General features: G+C 33.9%; 1 protein-coding gene across 1 annotated transcript in view; it reads left to right on the top strand.

The window, feature by feature from the left end:
- LOC150076091 (cationic amino acid transporter 2-like) overlaps window positions 1-21,003 on the top strand; it is a 153,669-nt gene extending 132,666 nt beyond the window's left edge. Inside the window, exons 13-15 of the mRNA XM_090387257.1 lie at window positions 3,527-3,693; window positions 15,779-15,887; window positions 20,840-21,003. Coding sequence (XP_090243383.1) covers window positions 3,527-3,693; window positions 15,779-15,887; window positions 20,840-21,003 — 440 coding nt within the window. The remainder of the gene's footprint in view (window positions 1-3,526; window positions 3,694-15,778; window positions 15,888-20,839) is intronic.
- The last annotated feature ends 6,381 nt before the right edge of the window (window positions 21,004-27,384 follow it).

The raw sequence follows: 27,384 nt of genomic DNA, 5'->3' as shown, positions 1-27,384 counted from the left end.
GTGGGAAAATATTGGAAGACATTTACAAAAAACTAGTGGGGCTGTCATAAAGGCTAAAGGTTTCAAAAAACACATTTATTTTCCTATAAATAAAGGTTATTAATAGATATGTAGAATAAGCATAATAAGACAAAACTATACAATTTTCCTAAATAAAATCTTAATTTTTTGTTTCAATCTCATGCTTTTTTTGATGTGAAACATCCTTGGGGGCACCCAAGGATGCCTCTGAGTAAATCTGATTGGCCATGAAAAATGCGTCATGGAAGTGATTACATCATCCACAGCTTCCACCACTAGTCTATGCCTAGCACTCACTAGTAGTGTAATTAGAGTGCATTACACATTTTTCATGACCAGTATGAGGTCTTGAGTTCTAGTGAACTGATTTACAAAATTCAAATGCCATTCGTTTGAATTTTGTCGAACCGCATTAGAAAAACACAATAAAACAAACAAAAAAAAAATGCATGTGTAACTTGTACGCATGACAGATGTTTTATTTTATGTGAAAGCATCCTTGGCTTAGAAAAGGTTAGTGAAACCCAAGCCAATAGCCTAATTACCCATTTGATTGTAGCCATTTGTTGAATAGTATGATGTGACAATCATACTTCAGGAAGTATGATGGCAACAATACAAATAATTTTCGAAAATGAAATTTGAGTGTTCAACGATGCCGAAATCAAGTGCAGAGTATTCTCAAAAGTATCAAGCAAGAATGAAAGTGACAAAACCTAAGAAAATAAATACAAAGATTGCAAGTGTCGGGTACCTCAGTTGATGCTGTTTTCCAGAACCATTTAGATACATTGCAATCATGAGTATATATCTCTTACTTTAGTTTTCATAAATCCATTGTAGGTGCCCCCCAAGGACGTTTCACATAAAAGCATCTACTGCATGTGCTCGACACACACACACTTTTTTTTTTTTTGAAACAAGATTGCAAATATTTTTTGGTAATAAAATGAATCTAAATTGTGCTTCTTTCTGGTGTTTGAGGCACCCAATATGCTTTGTAAGCATGTCTTTAGCTTCCTGATGGTTTTTAACCATAATGTTTTATATTGCATCCTTTATTGTATTTATTTATTATTATTTTATTTTTTTTCTCAGAGTTTGAACATCAGGATCACTTGCACACATTTTTCTAAATAAAGGTTCTGAATTAAGATTCTAAATAAAAATCTTTCAAGAATGTCGCTTTAATCTCTCTATGACTCCTTGGCTCATTGGTTGGATTAATGATGTGGTATTTGCTGGGAGAAAGTAGCGAGTTATGTTTCTGTCTTGAGAATCTAAATGGTCGGTAGGGTACATTATCAAACAATAGCAGTACTTTTTCTGGTAAACCTTTGGCTCTAGGATGGGACTTTACCACAGGCCCAAACATACTGTTAGACCAATCCCAAAAAGTACTTTGGCTCAACCATGCAACTTTCTCTGCAAAATATTGCACTGGTAACACATTAATATTTTTTTCTGTTATAGATTTCTTAGATTTCCTGATAACAAGCAGAGGAAGTTAGTAATTTTGTTTTTTTTTTTTTTTTTTTTTTTTTTTTTTTTTTTGTATCACAGGGCTGAGATTTTTGAGGCACATGTAATTGTTTCTTGTGTGAGAGCTTTCCAGTTTTTGCCAGTTTCATTACAATTGTACACTTATTCACGAGTTAATCCTTGATTCACTGTTTGAGATTCCAGTTTTTTAATGTAGCCTCATACCACTCCAACATATTTGCTATAATTTTCACCTTCAATAGTCACTTTGCAGTGTGTTTGGAATTTACCGAGCTACTCTGAACTTGCTTTAAAATATGGATTACCATTCATATCTAAAGGGTCTTCACTGTTATTAGAGGTCCTGTCAGAGGAATTTCTTGACTGCCGAATGAACCACTAGAACGTTACAACTGGCACATTTCATGTCTTTCTTCAAGTAGTATCTCCATCGTTGCCCCAATTGTTGTTCATGAATTCTCCAATTTTGTCACCATCCCAATTTAGTTCACAAGGATAATCAAAAAATCTAAGTTCTGTTGTATATTTCTGTTTTTTAAAAATATATTAGAATGTTGTGCCAATGACTGTTTTATTATGATTCTGCATTTATTTTTATATTTTCTGATTTCCTTATTCTGCACTTTATTAATAGGTCCTAGTGATTTTAGTTGTGTGCGCGCGCGCACTCTCTCTCTCTCATCTAGTATATCCTTATGCAAGATGCAATACAAGGTTTATTACAAAAGTAATAGTAATGATTCGATTTTTTTTTTTTTTTTTTATTAATTTTGCTACATTATTAATTGGACATTGCACAGGTACATCATTCTTTCTGCTTTATATAAAGCTAATGGCATCATCTTCCCATAAGTGGTGTTGCTGTAGCATTCATTAAATGTGACTGCCTCTATGAATATCCATCAAAAGCAGCATGCTGTTATTGAATTCTTGGTGTGTGAGAAAAAGACTGTTGGAAATGTCCATAATTGACTACGTTTAGTATATGCTGTTGGTCACTGGGCCATGCAGTATTATCCACAGAAGACAGATAAATCAATTTGCATGACTTCTTGCTTCCTTCTTTGCCACAGTTAGCAGGGATAGATGTTAGTGTTGAATGGATATACATTGTTATGGCAGACAGATTCACAGCTGTTAGAGAACTGTCATTCCATCTGTACATTGGTGAAGAAATTTTGTGCAGAGTAGTGACACATTTGCCTATACAAAGGGCTGTACTAGGTGAACTTTCCCAACATTTGACAGACATACAAGGAGCAGCAAAAAAACCTGTCATGAAAACCCTGAAGCAATTTCTAGCGTATCTTGTGACAAGAAATTAAACACAGTTGCACCACTTCAAACTAGAGGTGTGGAAATGATCCATGGAGTGGTATCATACATTTTCTCTACAGTGAAAGAAGTTTAAGGCTGTATTCTACTGATAAGGCCTGGCAACTGTTTTTTGGGACATGGAGGGATTATTGTAGTGGATACTGTGCAGGAATCCCTATCAATTCAGAGGTATATGTAAGTATATTTCAGAAACTTAGTGGACATCTGCACCATATTTAATTGCATAGGCCCTCGTGCAAGACACTTTGCTGCACCATGATAATGCTTAGCCCCCACATTAATCTGCAAATCATGGAGGCAATTGTCAAAATTGGGTGGATTGTGTTGTTCCATCCTGTGTTATTGGTTTACTCTCTTGTTCATAGAACAAAATTTGCAAATGTTATCCCCTCAAGAATTTTGCCACAAAATCATATAAGCTCTTATTGCAAAATAGCACAAGACAGTGGATTATAACAAAACTAGGTAATTCCTAGATAATGTACCTACACAGTACACAAGTAATAATGCAGTGGAATAAACATAACTTTTGCAAAAAAAAAAGGAAGCCTTTGGAGTGACCCTTATAAAATATTAGTTTACCTTAACTACAGGAAATATTGTGCCAGTTAAAAATCACAAAAATAAATATCCCTTGATGATGATGAGATTTATTTACTTTCAGGTGTTGCTACTGTACTTCTTGACCTAGTTTTGGTGGTTTTCCAAGAGCATATAACTAATTTAAACATTCTTGTCATCATTGGTATAGTTATAATCTTTGTGGTATTGGTCACGTTTGTGGTATTACTCTCACGGCAGCCAGTCAACCAAAAGAAGATAGCATTCAAGGTATTTTTACATAATTACAATTTCTTGTCGTCATCCAGTAAAATTTTTGCAACTGCATTAAAATATTTTTTTTTTCCTTCTCAGTTTCAGTAAACAAATATTTTAGATATTTTTAAAAAGGTATGCAGCCACTGTTATCCAGCTTTGAAGTTAGTTAAGAGTGGCTGTTATGACATAGTTGTGTTCAATGAAATTGTATTACCTATAAAAAAAAAAAAAAAATTATTTCTGCTATATTCTGATGATACTAATACATACATCTTATGTTAGATATGTTTCACACATGTATGCATGTAATGTATATTTCAAAGCATCAACTATTGCTTATTCTGGCTAACCAACTACAGAAATGTCCAGGTGATACTGCTGTCAGTTTGTGCTAGGCCAGCAGTGGGAAAGTATACTGTAAGTATTCTGAGATTTACATTGGGGATATTATTTCCTTGAACAGTGACATATCAAAACAGCATCATAAGTTGGATTTTTTTTCTTAATTTAAGCTTCATTTAACTGTTATTATTAACAAATCAGTATTAAATCAGGAAAATAATAAGGTACAATGCATACGTGTATTGTATTAGTCATACCAAATTATTTACATTTTAAAAAGCCAAGGATAGAAGTCTGAACAGAATTATGCTACTTTTCTCTTGATACAGTTCGTTACAGAAATACAAAAGATTGCTCAATCCTCGACTGAAATTACCTTCCAGTCCATGTTTTGGTTATGTGTAATGAGAAGTGGCTATCCCTTTCTTTAACAAGCCAGTGATCTCAGACAATTTTTGCCATGAGCCACAATTCCTCTTCCTCCTTAACTGTTACCATTTGTTGCCCCAACTGAATCAAATCTCATTTGTTAGCTTTGTTTTTAACTGTAAAAACTTTGTTTTTAAATTTTCAATTGTCACACTTCTTTCCCTTCAATTTTGTTTAAAAATTATATTGGAATGATGTCATTTACACTAAAATCTACACTATAATCAATTTGTGATTTCACAGCTGTTTTCTAAGCTTTTCAAAATAGGCTTTTTTTTTTTTTTTTTTTTGATAGAAGAAAAGTTAAGTGGAAGAATGAGTGTCTACAGGATCCCAAAACAGAACATTAAAGTGATGCTTAAACAACCCAACTTCATCCATAGACTTAAAAAAGCACAGAAAAAGCATACTGCAAATCAGAGTTAAAGCAATTTCTGTGACATTGGTCTGTTCCAGTAGGGATTTGTGACTTGCCATCCTAAAAGAAAACTTTTGGCTAGCAAAAGGGAACTCAACATTTAAATAGTGTTAAAAAGCATACAACACTGGAAGTCTTATTTTTTGTGATGAGTCAAAATTTAACTTATTATGTCTCTAATGGGCAGCAGCTTGTTTGGGGAGGGGTGCAAATCCCATTCATATTGCCTAGTGTCCACTGTGAAGTTTCTTACAAGTCACATTGGTGTGGGATTGCATTCCAAATGTTGGAATTAGTCGCTTTTGTTATGGGTTCTGTGAATGTGTAGTTAGTGTTAGTAGTGACAGTGATGCAAGAAAGCAAGTTTATATATCATCAGCCAAAAAAAAATTTTATATATCATCAGCCTTATGGCCTTGTATATTTTTTATTTTAATGTATTTAAAGTGATATATAAATATTAAATGTCTTAAAATGTAAACTGATGTATTTGTACACAGGATATTTCAAAACATGTGATCAGTACTTTCAGAATCGGTTTATGACCTGAAAACAATGAAAAGAAGTTTACGCAAACATGACTTACCATAATATGGAGCATTAGTAGTGGTATATGATGCAAGAAAGCAAGCTTATAAAGCATCAGCCAAAAAAAAAAAAAAAATCCCATTTCACCTATTCAGTCCCTCCAACAGCTTGTCTAGTTCTTCCTTGAATTTATTTAAATTATCAACTTCCACAACAACAGATGGAATTTTTGCACATGTCAGCTTGTTCTTTTTTTTCTATACTGCATGAGTTCTATGTGAATGTTACCATAACAAATTAGGTAAAAATTACTATCATACCTCACTTCATGTAACCCCATTTTATGTGAATTTGTTATAATGTAAATATCTTTAAACTCTGTGTGTAATCCAGTTTGAGTCAGTCCTGATAAGCATTTCAGTACTTACATCACAGATGAACATAATGAAAGAATAGTTCTAAACTGAGTGGTCACTTTATTAGATACCACTTTTCATGAAGTGGAGCACGCCTTCAATAACAGCATCATGTATTTGTAGCATGTGTTATAAAGCAGGTCACCAGATAATATGCAGAGGGATGCTGTATGTGTTTGAGTACTGCAATCCTGCTTTGATTTTCACATGTGACAGTCTCTCTGGAGTATCGAGATTGATCTAATAACCAAATAGCATCCAGCCAACAATGATCATGTGATTGGAAACAGCTCTCTGATGTGAGAAGCAAGTGGAGGCTGAAAAGACCTGTAGAGGATAATGTTAAAGCTACAGTCAGTGAAATAATATCCCAGTGCAACAGTAGCAACCAAAGAGGCATTTGAGAATGCACAACTTGTCATACGTTGTCACAAATAGAGTATTCTAGCCAACAACTGAACTGGTTTCACTCAGGTCAGTGTAAAACAAGAGGATACGGTTAGCAGTGTGCTCAGAAACACCATCGCTGCAAAACAGAGGATTTGAAAGATGTTGCCTGGTCTGACAAATTTCAGTTCCTATTGCTTCATGCTGATAAGAGGACCAGAATATGGCAAAAAAAACAATACGAGTCCATAAACTCATCCTAAAAAGGAATTTTTGAGATCTGCAACTGTCTAATTTGCAACAACTGTGAGAAGCAGCTGAGTCAACATAAACTAACATTCCTGTGGCATGCTTTCAACACCTCATTGAGTCCCTGTGACGACAAATCCAGGTTGTTCTGAAGGCTGTAGATAGACCAGCTTGCTATAAGCCATGTGCATTTAACATAGTGGCCACTCAGTGTATATACCAATGAATTAGAAATATTTAGATGTTTTTTTATCTATGATTATTTTTTCTGAAAGCCAGCATAATATTTACTGCTTGCACTTTCTAGTTGGCTTATAATCCAAACAGGAAGTGTTTGAACCCATATATATGTAAAGTTTTTGTTTTTGTGTTGCACCTGGACCCCATCTTAAAATTTATGAAACACCTTTTATGAATATCCTGTGTACATATTACATAACTCTTTATATATAATTATATAAAATACATATGTGATGCTTCAAAGCATTATATAATCAAATGTTCATCAGAAGTTTCAAAAATTGCAGTACATCACGGAATTAACTTGATTGATTAGTTGGCAATATGATGAAGAACCCCTGTAGTTAGGAATACTACTATTCAGAATAAGTAGTTATGCTTGCTGTCTCTTCTACACCCCGCAGAAAAGTCCTGGATTCAAAACCCATCAAGACAAAAGCATTTTGTCTTGATGGGTTTTGAATGAAAGAGAGAGAGAGAGAAGTTTTTCATCCCGCATGGGAGAAAGTGACAGGAAAGAAAAACTGTTTGTGAACTTATGCGTATGTTCTGTCTGTGTTGTGTTTTGGCCTTTTGGCTACCCGAAAGCAGTGATCACCTGGATGACTGCCTCCAGGTACTCGTCCGTAGCAGAAGGAGGGCAAGGCCTCCCCTACTATCTGTATGCCCTCCTCCCTGGAGAACGAGTTTCCAGGGAGGAAAGAAAAAACTTGTATAAGATGAAGGGAGGGAAGGAGAAAAGAGAGGAAAGGCTATTGCGGCCCAGGGAAGCACCAATCCAGGATGGATTGCTAGAATAATGACACAAGCAAACACAAGAACAACAACACAAGCAAAATAAATAAATAGAACATATAGGGTGAGAGAGGAGCCGGCCTGATCTGGGGAGCCCCAGCCTAATGCTAGGATGAAGCTGACTTATTAGAACTTCTGCAACTGCGATGAAACTGACTTATTAGAACTTCAGCATCTGTGATGAAAGTTAGACCTCTGGACCTTTGACAATCTCCTGGCCTTCTCCCCACCAAAAGGGTATTTTTATTTCTCTCTCTCTCTCTCTCTCTCTCTCTCTCTCTCTCTCTCTCTCTCTCTCTCTCTCTCTCCCCCCCCCCTCCTCCCTAGGGTCGGACTAGAAAGGGTGAACTCTCTCCTCTAAGGAGTTCCCCTCCCCCCAAGTGAATGAAGGGAACTGGAAAATGAACCCTGTTTTCCTTAATTCGGTAAGCACAAGAGAAGTGAAATTACATTTGCAGCTCAGAAGGAAATTCAAGCATCTGAACATATGACACTTTATGGTGAATTTTTCCAGCATGTGTGTGATAGTGAAAATTCAATTTTACTCTTGAACTTTTTTGATTGTATCAAATGCATATCAAGGAAATATTGAAGTATTCAGTAACAATTACTTACAATTTCCCAATCCATCACTACAAGTAACGGACTGAGAAAACAATCCTTTACTTGTAACATTTTTTTTTTTTTTTTTTTCCTCGTTTGCACACTAAGTGAGATGCATGCGAAGTTCCTTCGACATCAGTTTTCGAAGTTTATAACACAGCTATCAATAGAAATATTTTCTTGAAATTTCTTTAGAAGATCAAATATACATCCAGGAAACTGCTGTTCGAACATAGTCCTCTTAAAAATAATTACAATAAAGCGAACTTTTTTTTTCTTATCAAATGCGCATTGTGTTATCAGTTTTACGACAGTTTTTTTTTTTTTTTTTTTTCCTTCTGTTTCCACTGTGGCTTCTAATAGATGAATTTCCTTGATTTTTTGTTAGTAGATACAATACATACTGAAGAAGGGAAATAAGATATTTTTGTTTTTCAAAAACAATTCATTGCAATTCTTTCATACAACAATTATGAAAAGCAGTAAAGCAAAATGTTGTAACAGAGTGATAATGCAAAATATTGTTCGCAAGTAATGATGCTCAACTGTTTGTTTCCAAGAAAGTTGCTTACATTTTTTATTTTCTCCTTGGTAATGACCAGTCAATTAATATAGACATTTTTCACACTATAACTGAATTAGTGAGTGTGATTAGTCAGAATTGGATGGTTAATTCAGGACTTGGCCGTGTTTCTCATCCATCAGAATAGGCAAACTGACATTAGATTACATGCAATTTACAGAATATTACAAAATTTCTGTAAATATTCTGTCTAGGTGTGAATACTATTTAGAACTAAGTTTTCTTTTATTGCAGCATCAGTTTAAAGTTCTATTCCAAGTTATTGAAAGCAAAATAATAAATAAACTGATTTAATTTTTATATTGTTTGTGTCTTTGTAAGATGGCATATTATTTAAATTAACTGATGTTAATAAACACCAAAAACTAACATCCATAGGTAAAAATTTGAATAATGTTAATCTATATACTTGTTACACATGGTAAAAGTATTTAAAAATTTTATTAATTCATATGTTTAAATGGGCAAATTGTTGATAATTTTTAAATAGAGTTACTAAGAGGGAGCTAATTTAGTAATTTTTCAATGAAATAAGAATATTGTGTTTTCTTGGATTATTCTTGGTTTGCAGCAAATAATAGTATTATGCAACTGTAATGGAACAACAATATAAATGTAGGTATCGGGAGAAATGGAGCAACTTTAACATCCACATTATAACCAAAAATAAATTTACCTAGTTCTTGTCAATTTCATGAATACACTGACTAAAAGACAACCTGTGAAAGCAAGTTCACCCCCCCCACTATTTTTGCTGCCAATAGATGAAATAGTTAAATGTTTTAAATGGTAAATGCACCATGACTATCTGCATTTTTGAATAATGCTCTATTTTAAGATAAAAATATTAAACAGCAATACTTCATATATTTAAAAAATAAAACTTTCAAATAAGACATTTTACAGGGAACCCAATATACAGTGTATATTGGGTTCCCTGTGAAAACCCCAAACACGAGAGGTATTAGAACCTATAGTACTAAGTACCATTCTTGGATTGGAGGTTGAGAAGATGAAAGAAGATATTTGTTGACATTAGACTTGAACTTCTGTAGACTGCAATTTTCAGGAAATACGTATGAAGGAAGGTTGTTCCAGAAAACAGCAGTTGAATGAATAAACGAGGAAGATGAAAAGTTGGTTCTGTGAGTTTGAAGTTGGACAGTAAATGAATGTTGGCGGCACGTGTTCGGACTGTTTTGAGAAAGAGAGAGAGTGGGAATTATAGAAGCCAATTCAGAAGAACAGCGCCATGGAAGTATCTGTAGAAAAAGCATGCAGCAGAAACAGTACTTCTATGAGACAGCGAGTGGAGAAACTCTGTTAGAGATGAGTCATTAATTAACCTAACTGCCCTCTTCTGAATGGAATCTAGAAGCGTGAGAGAGGTTTTGGGGGCACCACCCCAGATGTGGGAACAATATTCCATGGTAGGGCGAATTTGCGATTTGTACAGAATGAACAGCTGTTTGGAAGAAAAGAATGCCAAGAGCAAAAGAGAAAACGAAGTTTTTTAGATGCAGAAGAAGCAATATATGTAATGTGCTTGTGCCAGAGAGATATGAAGTCAGGGTGATCCCCAAAAGAGTTATATCATCTTGCCTGGAAATCAGAGTGTCACCAAAGATAAGCATAGGAGCAGAAGAATCCTTTTTGCAAGATATAAGACAAGACTAAGTTTTAGAAGGATTGAAATCAAATAAGTTGTCATTGCCCCACTGGAGAATTACCTGGAGATCAGCATTAAAGGAAATGGTAGCAGATTTTTGAGAAGTTGAAGCTGATTGAGCAGGGCAAGGTTTCTCAAAATGGAAAGTTGAATGCAATGTGCTATCATCGGCAAAACTATGGATAGGATTTCCAGTCAATGGAAGAAGGTCATTAATATACAAAAGGAAAAGAGTGGGGAAAAGAACTGAGACTTGGGGGACACCGGCATTAGTGGAGAAGTTAGAAGGCAGAGAGCCATCTACCATCACCGTCAGTGAGCGATCAGAGAGAAAACTGGATAACCAATTACAAAAAACAGTTGGCAAACCATAAGATGGAAGCTTGTTTAGAAGACCTTTATTAAGATGTCAAGAGCAATTGCTTGTGTTTCACCAAACTCTTCCATTGAATTAGTCCATAAATGGGTAACATAAGCCAGAATATCACCAGTGGATCGACACTGATGGAAACTATACTGGCGATCGTTGATCAGACGGAAGGTTTCTAGGTAGTTTAAGAGTTTGCGGTTAATTGATTTCTCCATTACTTTAGAAAGAGTAGGAGTAATTGCAATGGGACGATAATTGGATGTGCGGGATTTGTCACCCTTTTTAGGAACTAGCTGGATATGAGCAAATTTCCAAGCAAGAAGGAAAAATACCTTTGGAATAAGAAAGTGAAAAAAGCTGCAAAGAACCTGTGCTCCTGAACTTACGCATCAAGAGTAAGTTCGGGAGCACAGGTTTTGAGAACAATTGTGAAATACCATCAGGACCTGGAGCTTTCTTAGCATCGAGATTCATCAAAATCCTTCTGATATCCTTTTGACGGAAGACCACAGGAGGCATTGAACGGAGCGTGTTGGGAATGGTGGGAGGTGTTTTACCAAGATCATTAATACATGAGCTGGAAGAAAAATGGGATGCTGGCAGGTCAGCTTTATCCTTGGCTGAAGTGACAACAGAACCATCTGGTTTGGACAGAGGTGGGAGCAGAGATGGGCAAAAGTTGCGGCCAATAGCTTTGGCAAGAGACCAGAATGCTCGGCTACCATTAGGGCAAGAAGCAAGTTTTCTACTCTTTTCCTGTTCAAAACCTAGTTTGGACTGATTAATAACTGCTTTACAATTGTTGCGAGCTTTGGTGTAGGCCGAAAATGAAAAAGAATTGGAAACAAGCCAGTTACAATATGCAACATTCTTCTCTTGAACAGCCTTAGCACATTTATTGGAAAACCAAGGTTTAGATAAAGGTTGAGATTTTAAAGTGGAGTGGGGGATAAAGGATTCCATTCCTACAAGAATAATTTCACTGACACGATCTGAGCAAATGTTGACATCAGAAGTTTTGAAACAGTAATCCGACCAAGGAAAAGAAGAAAAGAAATCTCGGTCATCCCATTTTGCATTCTTTTAATGCCAAACAACACAAGGTCGGGAATAGCCATGAGATAAAGGCTCCATTGGAGAAGAGACAATCACCAAGTTGTGATCTGAAGTGCCTAAAGGACCTCTCACTTCGTCTGTGTACTTAGAAGAGTTGTTTGTGAGAAACAGATCAAGTGTGTTGGCTGTATGATTAGGATTGTCCGGTATCCTTGTAGGTAAATGAACAATCTGCGCAAGGTCATTAGTAATTGCAAAAGTCTCAGCATCTCGACCAGCTGGGTCGGTGTGACTAGAAAACGGAAGCCAGCTGGAGTTGTGAACATTAAAATCACCAAGGAAAATTACCTCACTGTTAGGAAAGTTGGACTGGAGAAAGTCAAGTTGCAAAGAGAGGAAGTCAAAAAGCTCCAAGTGATTAGTGGATTTGGGAGAACAGTAGAGACAACAGATGAATTTTACACAATGAGGTAAAGAGATTTTAAGCCAGTGAAGATCGAAAAGAGGAGATTCCAAATTACCAAGTCTCTGACAGGGAATATCGCAATGGACATATGCACAAGTACCACCTTTGAGGCAAAAGGAATCATACAGCGAATAATTTGAGAAACTGAGATGAGCAGTAGTTGAATCAACCGATAACTGAGATTCTGTCAGAAAAAGTACATGGGGTTTGGCAGACTGCAAGTGGAAATGGACATTGTTGAGATTAGAATTGAGATCACGTATATTTGTGAAATGGACTAGGAAGTGTTTGGGAGGTTTAGATCATTTTGCAGATAAGCTTACTCTATTAGTTTGACAATTCATGGTATATTCAATAGTAAGAAAAAGTAAGGGGGACATGCTGTATGAGGTAATGAGATTTTTGAATATGGTGTACACATAGTAAGAATATGCCCAGATCCTTGACGTAACGTGGCCTCAACAATGCCCCCCACACATACATACTACTCGGACTCCCTCCAGTCATTTCTTGCTACCTCTGGCAGAGGTAGCAAGTATAATCTAGTAGAGTATAATCTAGTAGAGGTAGCAAGTATAATCTAGTAGAGGTAGTATAATCTTGCTACCTCTGGCAGAGCAGAGGTAGCAAGATTATAGACTAGCTGATCCGGAAGCCTCCTTAAGAGTTACCAATAGGTTCAGTCCAGTGGCGTACTAACTAGCGGCTGGCCTGCGAACACAGTTTTAGAGCTGTACCCTCAAAATATAAGGAAAATTGAATCTCGCCATGATGTCCATCATAACCTCAAAAGTCATCAGGCATACTGCATGATGGAAGAAATGGGGAAGGATTGACTGGAACTTAGCTCTGGAGACTAAACATGGGTTCTACAACTTCAAGCCTCCAATAAGCTAATTGGTGGTATTGCACCAATTGGAGAGTCATCTACCACCTAGTATTGCCTGGTAACACAGAGGGGCAGCATTCCTCCATGTGGTGTGGGTGCCACACCTCATCCCCTGCTTACGTTGGTTCACATCTGGGTAGTCACCCACAGTGTGCTTGTGCATGGAGGGTTATACCCAGGATTACTAAAAGTCCCACCATCGTCAAGGTGCAAACAGAGGATTTGGCTCTCACAGACCGTCCAGACTTCACTGAAATTGGTCCACTTGACTTGAGTTTAAGACTTCCAGGTAGCAAGTACAGCTTGTCTGGCATATCTGAGAGAATGTCTGTGACAACCTCAAGGACCAAATATAGCATATATATAAAAATAAGGAACAACTCAGCTACATAATCTTAACTTTACACATGCATATGTAACATTATTATTATTAGAACAATATCACATAGTCAGAGTCCCGTAAGTGTTTAGATTCCACAAGCATCCTAAAGGTGTATGGTAACTTCATTATATTTACTATTTAAGAAGGGTGATTTTTTTTTTTTTTTTTTCGAAATTTATGTTGTTATTTCTCAACATTCTGAAAATTATAGCACATTGAATTGGGCTCTTTCAAATGTAGGTGACAGCAAACATTTTAATTAAAATAAAATATGTAAACATTTTATTCTAATTAACTGTAGTTCTTCTCAGAAAAATGTAATTGTTATAAAATTCTTTCAAAAAATTGTATGGCAGAAAAGAACACCTGTAAATTGCAGCATAAGTAATTATTTTTGCCCTCAGAGAGTAAAGCCATGTACAACCCATATGTCAATTGTGGAATTGATTCCAAAGTATGAGCTGAACACATGACAGACACTTGCATTTCTTTTTGCTTTCAATTCAATGCATTTCTTTTTACTTTCAATTCAATGCATTTTTTTATCATTCCCATTCAGATTTATTTGTCTCACAGAAGTTTTGAAGCTATTCCAAATGCATTCATTGAAATTTGAACTAATTTTAAGAGAAGCATATGCAAAACTGCACCACAACAAAATGAAATGTCAGAGAAAGTGAATATAGAGGATTAAAAAAACCAGTGTGGACTTGTTAAAAAAAAATTGCCATATCTCAAGACGTTAATTTGTGAATAAGTGAGGTTTATACCTGGATAAACATTTTCTTCTAAGAGGTAAATTTTAAGCGAAATAATGCCATGCCTGTATGCATTTAGCATTTCATTGATATTTTTTATTGCATCTCTAATTGAGACAGGGTAGATACTGAACATCTACAGCAATTATTTTCCAATAACTACTGTTGTTTATAAAAATTTAATTGTCTGATTGAGGGAGTATACTGCAGAAGAGAATACAGCAATTCATGCTCCACCTTTTGGAGACCGTTGCAGTAGCTGGTTCCCCTCTGTGAGGAATAGAATCTGCTTCTGTCAGTGCGTGTTTTTCAATTGGGGCAGCCGTTTATTTGGGGCAAATCTTAAAAAACAGAACCCAATCGACAAAATAGCCAGGGTTTACTTTGCTTAATTGGGACAACATGCCGTTTAATCAGACAGGAGACCGTAGCACTGGAGATTACCCTACGATTTTCTCCAACTGTACCACATGGTTCTGTTAAATTTCTGGAGGTCACAACCATAAAATAATAAAAACAATTAGCAGTCACCTGTTTATTGGGCTTTTCTGTTAATGCAATCTATCATAAAGATAGTAAACTCGATCTTATTGAATTTGCAATAATACCGAATTTGCAATAATGCTGGAATTCTATGGATTATTATGGTGAAATGTGTTTACACTTCCATGAAATCTTCAATCATATAAAAAAATTAATTTTCGGAATCTTCTCTTCATTCCTATTTTTAAAGCTTCGTAACTTGTTACTCCGTTCTCATTTGCGCATATCGTGTTACTTGCAATTTGTGTGTGCCGTCTTCTTTGTTATTGATTGCTTATCTTTTTACTGTTTTAAATTTTAACCCCCACTTACAAATGTCAGTGAACAGAAGTGTCAACTAGTTAGTATATACATATTACAGTATGTATTAATTATTCCGATTATCACGTATATTCTTCCGATTTTCACATATCATTTAATTTTTTAATTGTTAAGGTAATAAAGGGTAAATTTGTGCTTAATATATCTTTACTTTTACAGCCTGTGGATAATATTCCTCCTATTTTTGCTAATTAGAATTGCTGTTTAATAGAATCAAAATTCAATTCACAAATGTGATCACAATGACCGGCACTTACCACACATCGTTTAGTGAACGGTACTTTACTATGCTGACTCCATCATAACATGATTTGCTTGAACAGTGAACCAATTGTAAAGCGGGGGTCTGTTGTATTTTTAACTTTTTTTACGTGAAACTTTGGATAATTGGGGCCAAAATGCACTAGTCCCGATGTGTCCCAAATAACCGGAATCGACTGCATGTGCGTGTGTGTGTGTGTGTGTCCCTCTTGAGATGCATGGACACACGTTATATCAGAAACTGTGGTATAATGAGGCATGGTATTTCGAAGTTACACTATATTATAGTCTTTTATTAAGTTATAATAACTGAAATGATATTTTCAAAAAAAAAAAAATATATATATATATGGAAAAATATTGTTTTTTTTTTTTTTTGTTTTTTTTTTAAGGTACCATTTGTTCCTGTAATACCAGTATTTAGTGTCTTTGTAAATGTGTACTTAATGATGAAACTGTCCACTGCAACCTGGATTCGATTCGGTGTGTGGATGGCTGTTGGTAAGTTTATGACCAATTAGAAGATGATTTTTTTCCCACTCCATAATTTTAGTTCATTTTGATTATTAATGTGCTCGGTCAGTGTGTTCGGGGGGGGGGGGGGATTGCTGGACTAAATTTATTTTGAGCAATTTTGAGGAATTGCTGGACTAAATTTATTTTGAGCAATTTTATTCTTCACCTATTTATTGGTTTTAATTTGATAGCAAAGAAAATAGCTAATGTATGTTTGCTTGGTGCAAAAATGCAAAACTCTGCTGACCAGCTAGCAAATCTGGAAGTGCAGTCATACATTTGTTTGAGTTGACCATGGTTCAAGCCTGCATGACCAGATATGGTTAATATTGTATTCTTGTTAAAAGGATTAGTTGTAAACTCTTCTGATGTATATGATCCTGTCAAATTATAAACAGAATAAATATAAATATATATTTTTAAATTTAATGTAAATAACACAAATTAAACAAAGTAAATTTTATTGTGTAAAAATTATTACATTAAATATGTTAAATTCCCACACGACACAACTGATTAATAATTTATGACATGTCTGAATTTCATATTGAATCCTGTCATCAGGCCTAATCAGGAAAGATTTAGTAGCTGTTTCTAACTTTACAGGGTAGAAGGTAGTCTTCTGCCTTGTAAAGCTAGGAGCAGTTGCTAAATCATCCTTGGTCAGGACTGATGATTTAGTAGCTAAAGATGAACAGAACAGGATTCAATCAATATGAGATCCAGGAATTTTGTCAATTATTAAGCATTTATATTGTGTGGGAGTTTAATGCATTAATTAAATACATTAAGTAATTAAATGTAAGTAATGAAACAATCCAAGTGTGGTTTAATTAATGTTATTCACATTTAATTAATGCCTTGTTTCATTATGTAGAATACCAAATTCAACTTTCCCTGCTGACTTTCCACATATTGCAAATCTACAACTTAATTTAAAAAAAAAAAAAATTCACCAGATTCCCTGTTACAGTATTAAAGGTTATGGGTTAAAGCAATCTAGACTTCTTTCCTCTCCCCCCCCCAACTTGATTAAAATTACAGCATTTTAGAAAGCATATAATTCTGGTTTCCATAGATGCAAAAGTAAAATTGATATATAAAAAAAAAGATTTAAAAAGTAGTGATTTGGTAACATTCTAGTGCTGTGAAGTCTCAAACTAGGAAAATTTTAAACTTTTTAAAACCATGAAACCCACATTTCAAGCCATGCTTGTAGCTATACAATACAGTGCACCCCGCTTTACGATATTAATCCGTTTCAGAGACACCATTGTATCATGAAAATATCATAATGTGAACACATTGTTTTTTAGTTATTCATTCCAAGACTTTGGAAGTTGAAATTTTCACTATATAGTATAACTAAGCTATTTATCTCTCTAAAAGGTCATTTTTATAATATAAATTGTATTAGTTACCAATTCAAATCATTAAAACACACTACACTTTCATTGTTATTTATCATATGTTCTGTTATAAGAATCAGTTTTGAATGCCTTTGTGATATTTTTCTAAAGCACATTTCTGGAGGTCACTCACCATAAAACAATAAAAACAATTTGCACCTTCCAGTTTATTGGGCTTTTCTGTTAGTGCAATCAATTATAAATGGGTAGTGAGCTTGATCTTATTGCATTTGCAAAAATACCAATAGCTGTAATTGTGTGGGTTTTTATGTTATTATGGTGAAATGTGTTTCCCCTTCACTGCAATCTTCACCCATATAAAAAACAAAGTTTCAGAATCTCCTTTTCATTCCTTTTTTTTTTTTTTAGCTTTGTAAACTTGTTACTCCGTGTGAATTGTGTTAGTTGCAATCTCGCTTGCACATATCATGTTAGTTAGTTGCAATTTGTACGTGCCATTAAAAAATGCTTATGCATGCTATCATGAAATTTATAAAGAAAAGAGAAGAGATTATCTTGGAAACAAAGGCCTCTTGAAGCCTTTCTGAAGAAGATCAGACTCCTTGTGCAACAAACCAACAACGAGTGCTGACTCAACAACCAATGGTCGCGTGTGCATTTAGTCGATGATAATGAAGAATAAACATTCTTTAACATTTGTAAGTCATAAATAATTTCTTTAAATTATAATTTGCTTGATTTTATAGGCTATGTTTTGATTTATTTGGATAAATCAATCATTGTTTAAACATAAACTGATTAGCTAACTAATTTCCTTGTTGAGACCATAACCCCTGTTTTTAACATTATGTCTATGAGAAATAAATTCCTACTTTACGAGCGTGTGCTAGGAACGAATTAACTCGTAAAGTCGGGAACTACCTGTAGTTGAAATGAAAAAAAAAAAAAAGCAAAATGCATTATTATGCAACATCTCATACCTTACCTTGAAATCCTTCACAATGACTTGCCTATCTTCTATACTTCAAATAAATAACACTTCCCAATAGAGAAGTCTGTTACTTATTCGTGAAGTTAGTTAACTACTAACTTCACGAATTTACCTCAGGTACCTACCTGCCCACCTTGTCGGTAGGCAGGTAGATACCTGAGATGTAGGAGCTGACAACCCAGTTATGACTTATTTATGCAATATGAGATATATCAAAAGGTATGTATAATCATAATGTATAAATAAGTCACAACTGGTATCAGCTCTTACATCTTGGATATCTATCCACTCACCAACGATGAGTCAATCAGTCAGATCAGTTCTGAGATGATACTGTCTGGTTGGTGGTACTCAACTGAGAATAAGTAACAGCAGCCTTCTGTTGGGAAGTATTACCTATTTGAAGTATAAGAGATAGCAACTCATGAACTTATGAAGGATTTCACAATATGATATAATGTTGTATAATGATGCCTTTTATACAAACTTTTGTTTGTTTATTTATTTCAACTTCATTTAGAAATGATGTAAATTCACTGGTGTATGATGGTTTATGGCTTCGTAGCCCTAGAATTCTACTGGTTTGATTATACGCCTTTTGGCATCTCTTGTATTATGTAAATTAGTCGCAATTAGATTGTCAGCTCTTAAAACCAATGAGGGTCAATCATAGTAATCCCAAAATGGTGGCATTATTTTATTTGCCATCCTTGGGATACTATATAGTTTGTGAAGTAAGTATGCTTGGCTGTTGCAACAATATTTCCAGATTAAAGATTAGTTTAGGAGCTCCAATATATGAACCCATAGTGAGTGGGAAATTGTTCACCAATTCCTCCAAAGCAAGTCCAAAATATGCTCTGCTTTATAACAGTTGTGCTTCTTAATAAATTTAAATATTAAGGAATTGTTGGCTACACTGAAGGCTTAAAGATCTATATATGTTATTAGATTAGCAATCAGGTTAAAATGCTGTTTCAAATGAAAGTGCTACAGCAGAGCATGACATTTATATTATATTAAATGTGAAAATTTGGTCAGCCTAACAGTAGTTGAGGCCTCTTACCTCTACATCTAAAATTAGAATTAATAAAGCAATTTGTAAAGGCTTTAAACACGGATAGTAATTGATTTAAGTATCTTTGCAGTCATCATCCAAGTTAATATGATTATGAAACTTGAATGCATTTTCTTTGGCCACAGATAAGAAAGTTAATTTTAGAGGTGCTATTAGGCCTGACATAGCCGAGTCGGGAGCAAGAGTTCGGTCTTTGAGTGGACCAGAATTCAAGCCCACGACTACAAAATGCGATTAACTTTTGTATTGATGATTTATTGTAAACTCCACTGACCTGGTGGTTGTGCCAGAGTAATAAACAAGAACTTTATTGGCCAAATGGTACAAGGAAGCCCCAGGCTTTTGCTATGCACAACAAAAAAAAAAATAAAATAAATAAATACCCTGTGTGTTTAACTTATTGCATAGGTAATAATCCATCTAACCTTTGAATTTGCCCATGTAACTGATTCTAGAAATTAGCAACTTGCTAAAAGAAAGAAAACTTCCTACAGTCCAGTTCTTTACCAGTTCTCTTGTAATTTGAATTTGTGCTAGCTCTAGTATCATCATGAAACTTTTTCCTTTCTTTCATTTTGCTGCCATTCTCAGTGCCATATAGACCTCAATCGGATCTTCTCTAAGATGCCTAGTTACCAATCTCTGTAGCCAACATATATGAAATCTTTCCTAATATGGCCACAATTTGCTGATCTTACCAGGAATATTGTTTGTCTTTGGTTCTTTTTGCTTGATGTCTCTTTTTCAATGTAATCTCCAAATAGGGACACAATATGTCTTATGTAATATGAAGGAACAGTGAGAACAGTTGAAAATGAAGTATGGATTGGCTTCAAAAATGTTCTTCACAATTTCTTGGAAAACAAGAAAGATGCCAATTATGAAAGTATCATTAAAAATATGCTCAATAAATTTCAAAAATTAACATTCACGTGTTTTTTTTTTTTTCTTTTTTTTGCTGATGCTATATAAGCTTGCTTTTTTTTTCTTTTGCATCATTTGCCATTATTACTACATAATTTAATGTTAATTAATCAAAAATATGGTAAAAATTTCATTTCCAAATAATGTATCTGTACTCACGAGCTCAATTTTCGACCTCATGCCAGGGTGGTAGTTTTCATGAAGAGAAATATTTTTGATGTTCGGGTGGTTTTCACTGTTAGAAGTCTAAAAGAAAATAGTACAGTACCAAGGCAAATTAATTGAGAATGTGGGGTTGGTTTCAACTGTGAGAAATAAGATCATGTTGAAAATACTTAATTATTATTATTTTATTAGTTTATTTATTTATTTTTTTTTTTTCAATGCAAACTTAAGTTTGTAGGTTGGAAATAGTAAAAAGGACGAGGTAGTCCAAGTATTTTATGACTACAGTAATTTTAACTGTGGTTATCAATTTAACTTCAGTAACCCTAAAAATAATTGTTTATGTATAAATAAAAAAATAAACAGGATGTAATTATAACTATTCTGATTTGTTCTCTTTTACTTATAGGTTTTTTAATATATTTTGGCTATGGGATTAGGCACAGTAGTGAACGAATGACATGTACAGCTGGTCTTCCATCTATAACAGAAAGTAATGATTCTGATGAAGAAGATGAAAGTGATGATGATGATATTGAGGATCAAATGGAAGATTCTCCTTTATTGAAGTAGTGAACGTTCGTGCGAATAAAATGTAGTGAACATTCCATTTGTACAGACATTCGTTGTTTAGTGCTTATAGGACACTATTTTTGTGAGAATTTAGGGCTTCATCTGTTGTTCTGTTAAAGCCAAAGAGACTCCAAATTGGACAGAAGTTTCTAATGCTATAGTTTTTTTCTCTGCCACTTTCAAAGTGGTTTTATTAAGTTTGAGGAAAAATAATTTTACCTTAATTTTTGACAATGTTTTTTAAGTCATCAATGATAAAATTATAGCATATGTAAATTTCAATTCATATGGTGCTTTCAAATAACGTTTTAGTAACTGCTGTTATATCTTGTAAAAAGGTACTTTTTATAAATTAATACATCTTGCGATGTAAATATAGCATTTTTTAAGGAAATTTTTAATGGATATTTGTATATATTGAAAGGTAGTAGACTATATAAGAAAGATATTTTTGGTATTCATGTTTTCACTATAAGAGTTTGGAATGTTGGTGTATTATACCAATTCTTAAAATAAGGTAAATACATTGTTAGTCATTTTCTAGTAATGGATTCTATAAATAATCTTGCATTCCATTGGTAATTTTAAAGGTAGTTTTGGAGCCAATTTATTTCACTATAACAAACACTGAAATTTCTTACTACATTTGCCTATTTAAGAATCTATTTATTTCAGTTAAAGTGCTCTGTTTGCAAATGAAAGTTATGTTCTTATTGCAACTTCATTTTATAGAGAAATTTATCTGTAACTTATAAAATTTCTGTTTGCCTTTATTAACCAAGTGGATCAGTACACCTTGAGGTCTTCTATGTTATGTGATAAGCAGGAAGGGTATATTATTGTTAGCAACACAAATACCAGAATTGAGAACATACCATGGAGGAAACTTTGTACTGACTATGGAGTTATGCCATCAGTAAAAGGAATTTAATAAGAATCTGGGGATTTTGAGTTTTTTGATATTTCTGTCATGAAACAGTGCTTAACAGATCTTGAGTCAATGAGATTTATAAAAGAACCAAACCAACCAAAATGGCCCTCTTCATTTTGGTTTTGCAAGTAGCTTCTGTCTAGGCCATACTATCTAAACTAAATATACAGTCAGACTCGATGTCTCAGCAACAATTTTGTTTACTGTCTCTCATAGGAAACATACAGCCAAAAATAAAAAGCTGTAGAAACATGATATGGAATGCCCACTTCCTAAAAGCTACAAGATATGCATTCTGCATAACAATATCATTGGAATAGATTTTGCATTTGAGAAATTCAGCTAGTAGTTATAATAGTTTTAGTAATAATATTCTTGCAAGAAATCAGAGATTTAATCAAATATCCTTATTTGTTGCAGAATAATTGACCATTAAATTACTCACTGATATCAGAGATATCCCTTGTGGGAGTACCAATGAAAAGACTGTTGCATCTGACATTTTATACACCTCTACAAGGAATGTCTCTCAAGATAGTCCCTGATATGGGACAATTCAAAATGGTGTAGAGGGCATCCTTTACTAGCATGTACCTTTTGGTTAGCTGCAACCAATGATTTAAGCTCTGTTAAGTCCACAATGATGATGTAAATATAAAATTTCACCACATGCTTTATAGACTTATTTTATTTCCTGACAGCATGACTTCATATTTATCCTGTGTTCTCAGTTTTTATTTGTCTCAAAATAATTTAAATATATAAGGTAATATAACACTCAATGAAAATTAAGACACCGTAATAAGACATTACAGAATATCTAGCAAATTAGCAGGATTTGTAACATTTTCAAACACCATTCCCAACAAGGTACAGTGGATAGATTATATACCTTTTATCTATCATACTTTTACCATTCCATATTGTGAAATCTTAAATGTTCTAGATAATTATTAAATTTCCCTGGACATTTCCATAGTAAGTTTAACTTTGTTTGCATGTGTTTTATTTATGTTCACTTATCAGATTACATGTAAGCAAAGTTGTGTACATAGACAGTTTGACTTCCATTTTAGTGGTGCATGTTTGCAGTCTTCCTATTATGGTTTAAAAAAAAAAAACATGTTTATATGCCGGATTTACATGTATTTTAGTTTATTTAGAAACTTTACTAAACTAGTTTAAAAACAAATTTGTATAAATTTTTCAAGAAAGAATAAATCAAAATCGTGAGCACTTTTTCACATTGTTATTAAGTTTCAAAATACTTGTGCTGTTTTAAATTCAATATTAGAATTTATGGTAGAACAAATTTCCTTGCTTATAACCATAGTTAACATCAAAAGAAGTTATACATGGATTCTGTTTTACTAGCATTTGTCAAACAGACTTTCAGGCTTATGGATACTTTTCCTGGAAACCCACTTTGTTATAGTTCACTCACTCAAGCCCAGTGAGAGGAAAGGGTGGGAAATTGGGGTCTGCAGTATCTGGCTTACAATTCTTCAAGGTGCCCAACTATGACCTTAATATTACATTTTTTAAGTAATTAAATTCATTTTTTAATAATTGGCAAAGGAACTTATAAACTTAAAATAATAAAAATGTTAAATGTTTTTATCTTATTGACTTATTTTATGTTACAATTGACATGTTGCTTTTTAACCTTCACATCTACATGCAGGCACACACATATGAAAGAAAAGGGGGTCATCTTTTCATGTACTTTGTACTAGGGTCTCTGCTAGCTCCTTTAGACAGATCATATATTGTTTATGTAATATAATTATAAGGGAATCATAAAGTTGTTAGTTTTTACTGTCCAGGTGTAGCAGCTTATAAAGATGTGCCAAAATAATGTACACCAATTGTTTGATGATCTCTAAAAGTTGATTACTCATTTTTCCCCTTAAAGGCATGATTATCCTTGTGACACGTTCATCCTTGTGGCATGATTTCACTGCTTTTAAGCATAACACCTTTTGTTGTTAGAGTTATAAAGAAGCACATTTGTTCTACATTTGCCGTTATTAGCATAAGTGTCTACTAAACCTTTGGTAAAATAATGTGGTTTATATTGATTAACTTTTTAAGATGAGTTATGCGATACTTAGATTTTTAATAAAAAAAAAAATTACTGAATGAAGTAAATTTTTAATGATACATCAGAGATGGCAATTATATATGACATATCTTTGCCACCTAGAATAAGAACTTCTATATATAAGAATCACCAGTGTTTGGCAAGTTGATTAATTCTGTCTTAACTGTCTGAAAATTCTGTTTGCATATGTATTAATATTATTGCAACAATTATTGTATTTAAACCACACAAATAAAAATATGTATAGTTCTTCAAGGCTATATATTTAAATCACACAGTAGTGAAGAAGTGTGGAAGGTACTAGGTACTTTGGTTGTTTTTCAAATTAGTATATGTATATAGTGTAATTGTTAATTTCTTTTTTAAAACATAACCTTAAATGCATTTATAGGTCAATATCTTTGTAAAAAGATGAAAGACATTTGATAAATATACTAACCCATCATAGAAATATGATACTCTTCTGCCATGAATAATGCACTGTACCAACACTGTAAAAGATGGTGTCCATTGAACAGGATTCTGTAGCAGGCAGACCTAGCATATTGTACATTATGAGGTATAGCAGCTATAGGCAAACACTGTGATTTATCTTTTAAAGAGATCAGAAGAATGGGCTACCACTGTACAGTTCTTTCAGTTTTCTAAAAATACAAGCCAGCAGTATACCATGCTTATTACAAGTGGTGCAGTGAATAACAAGCCTGTTCTTGTACACTTCTTTCAGTGGTCTACAAATACAAGCTAATAACAAACCATGCTGCAGCTACAAGTAGTGTGATGGGAAATAGAATCTATTGCTAGATTACAGATGAATTGGACATGTAGTTTTGCTAGCAGCATGATAACAACACCACCTGATAGAAACATTATTGGCATGGTCTTGGAAGGGGGGGAAATTCCTATGATGCATGTAACAAGTCCTAATGACTGTGGACCACCTTAAATTGCAAGTCATGTGTACATACCTTAATGCTCCTGTTTTGTGGTAATTCTTTTTTTTTAACAAGACAGTGCCGTTAAGTCAAAAATGTTTGCACATTTTTGAGGAATATTCAGAGGTCTTCATACTCTTCTCATAACCAGCTTTTATATCTCAGCATATTCAAGCATTTATATAATAAAATTAGAAAAGGTGTGGAGTACGGATCTGCTCTTTTATCATCCACTACTACAGTAATGATGCCCTAGGGATAGCACGGATGGCAAAGCTTAAGGTGTATTTCATCTTGTGAAGTCTGTGGTGTAGTAGGTCAAAGCTGATTTGGTCTTTATATTTCATTGATTGATTGAATATGTATGCAGCCATCCACAATTGTGTATCTTTTGAAATTCCTTATTTTGTAATTTTAATACTGGAAATTTGTAAAAGTCCATGGTTAGAAAACCAGCTGTGATTGGTAGTAATCATTTGTCTTTCATCTTGCCCATTATAGATGTATACATATAATAAGAGCAACAACCTGGTGATTTTTTTTTAATGTTTAACTTATATTTTTATGCTTGTAGACTGTAGTATACAGTACTGACAAAGAGAAATACAAATAAAGAATTCTCATAAAACTGTTCTAGCTTTTAAGCTAGAAATTTTAGAAATGATTCCTTTTGGGGATTTGCTTTCTAAATGAAATGTATAAGATTTATACATATCTAATAATTTTAATAAAATGTATAAAAGTTGTAAATAAGCTTAAAGCTACCTTATGTCATGTTTTTGTATGAATATTGTTATCAGTGTTGTACAGTAAAATGTTTCAAGAAATATCATTTGACAAAAGGCAAGTGAATACAAAATAAACATCAATGAAACAATGATAGAAATGTGCAAAAAGATGAAACAACAGTAATTGTCAAAAAAAAAGGCAAAAGTTAACTTTTAATACTTCTGTTGTGTCAACAGAAGTTGTTAAAAATTAGAATGTGCATCATATAAAGTATTTTGTAAGGAAAATGAAAAACAAAGGAAAGCCTAATGCCATAACTATTGTAAGAAACTTGTTCTTTCTGAAATAGCTTTTTAAATGGAAATGGCATTTTTGTGAAATGCCATTTCCATTAAAGAGAAGTGCCATGAGATGAGTGTGGCACTCATTTTCATCAAATTTTATGGCGCCTCCGTGGGCAGGAGCAGCAGTGCATAGCACATGCTTCTTGATTAAACCGGGGTTCGAGCCCATGACCACCAAATATGGAGGATGCAGAAAGGTCAGGGAATGACCACCACATATCTCTGGAGCAATATGGCCTTAGTTGCTAATGCTCCTAAAAACCAAACAACAAACATCAAATTTTATAATTTAAAAATCAGCTCCTAATCTTAAAAAAATATCACTCCACTGCATTTATAGGCTTCGAAACAAGCTTATCAGCTATAGTTTATAGCTAGTAAGTCTAACATTTGAAAGAATTCTGGGAAAAATAATTATTAAATATTTACCTCAAATGGAGAAGTGTTATATAAAAAAAAGTGTAAGATTATATGTTATTGCAGATTTCTTTCTTTATTATAAATTGTTTTCTGAGCCTACAATGCAGTGGTAGTGTATTACTAAACCTAAATTCCCAGAACCTGCATATTTCTGCAAATATCTAATATGCAACCAACGTATTAGATATTTCAGCTCCTACTGATGGACTACAGCTCTGTCTCTCAAATCCCTGAGGAGGAAGGGTTTCATGCTTGGCTGCATGTTGTTTACGAATCTCACCAATTTATTGCACATGGATTTTTTAAAAAAATTAAAAGGACCGTTGCATTCCAAATTCTCTCCATCAATGATTACAAAAATCACTAACCATAAAATTATGAAAGTTTAAATTTTAGAATGGCAGTGAAGTTGAGATGGAGGCCAAGAGAGAGCTAAATAAGCCAAAAACAACTTTCAGGAGGAAAATATGAAAAAATTGAATCAAACTATATTTGTTAAAACAATCCTGGACCTCTGATAATAAAGCCATCCAAGCAATTTCATAATCAGATGAAAACCTGTGAGCCTTGGCAATTTCTTCATTAGGTGGTCAAAAAGATTGAATGCTAATTATGGTATTCAGATCTTTGTTGTAACTGGTAGGCCTGGCACTATTTACCAATTTTGTCAATCAATACGATAAAACGTTAACCACATTGAAAAAACTACATTACTATGGCTCATTTAGTTAAAGGAATTGAAGGCCAGAACATACAATAATTCTGCACTTTTCGGTCAGGTAAAATTACATAAGACCGGATTTCCTATTCGGCCTATTGTTTTCTACAGAAACTCGACATTTTCATCCTAGGCCACACATGTACATAGCATTATAAAACCCTTACAATATACATTATAAAACCCTTAGACACAATACA

This window comes from Mastigoproctus giganteus, chromosome 13 (assembly GCF_048544385.1).
Source record: "Mastigoproctus giganteus isolate SK-2022 chromosome 13, ASM4854438v1, whole genome shotgun sequence".
Taxonomy (NCBI): Eukaryota; Metazoa; Arthropoda; class Arachnida; order Uropygi; family Thelyphonidae; genus Mastigoproctus; species Mastigoproctus giganteus.
This window is presented reverse-complemented; position numbering and strand designations above follow the sequence as displayed.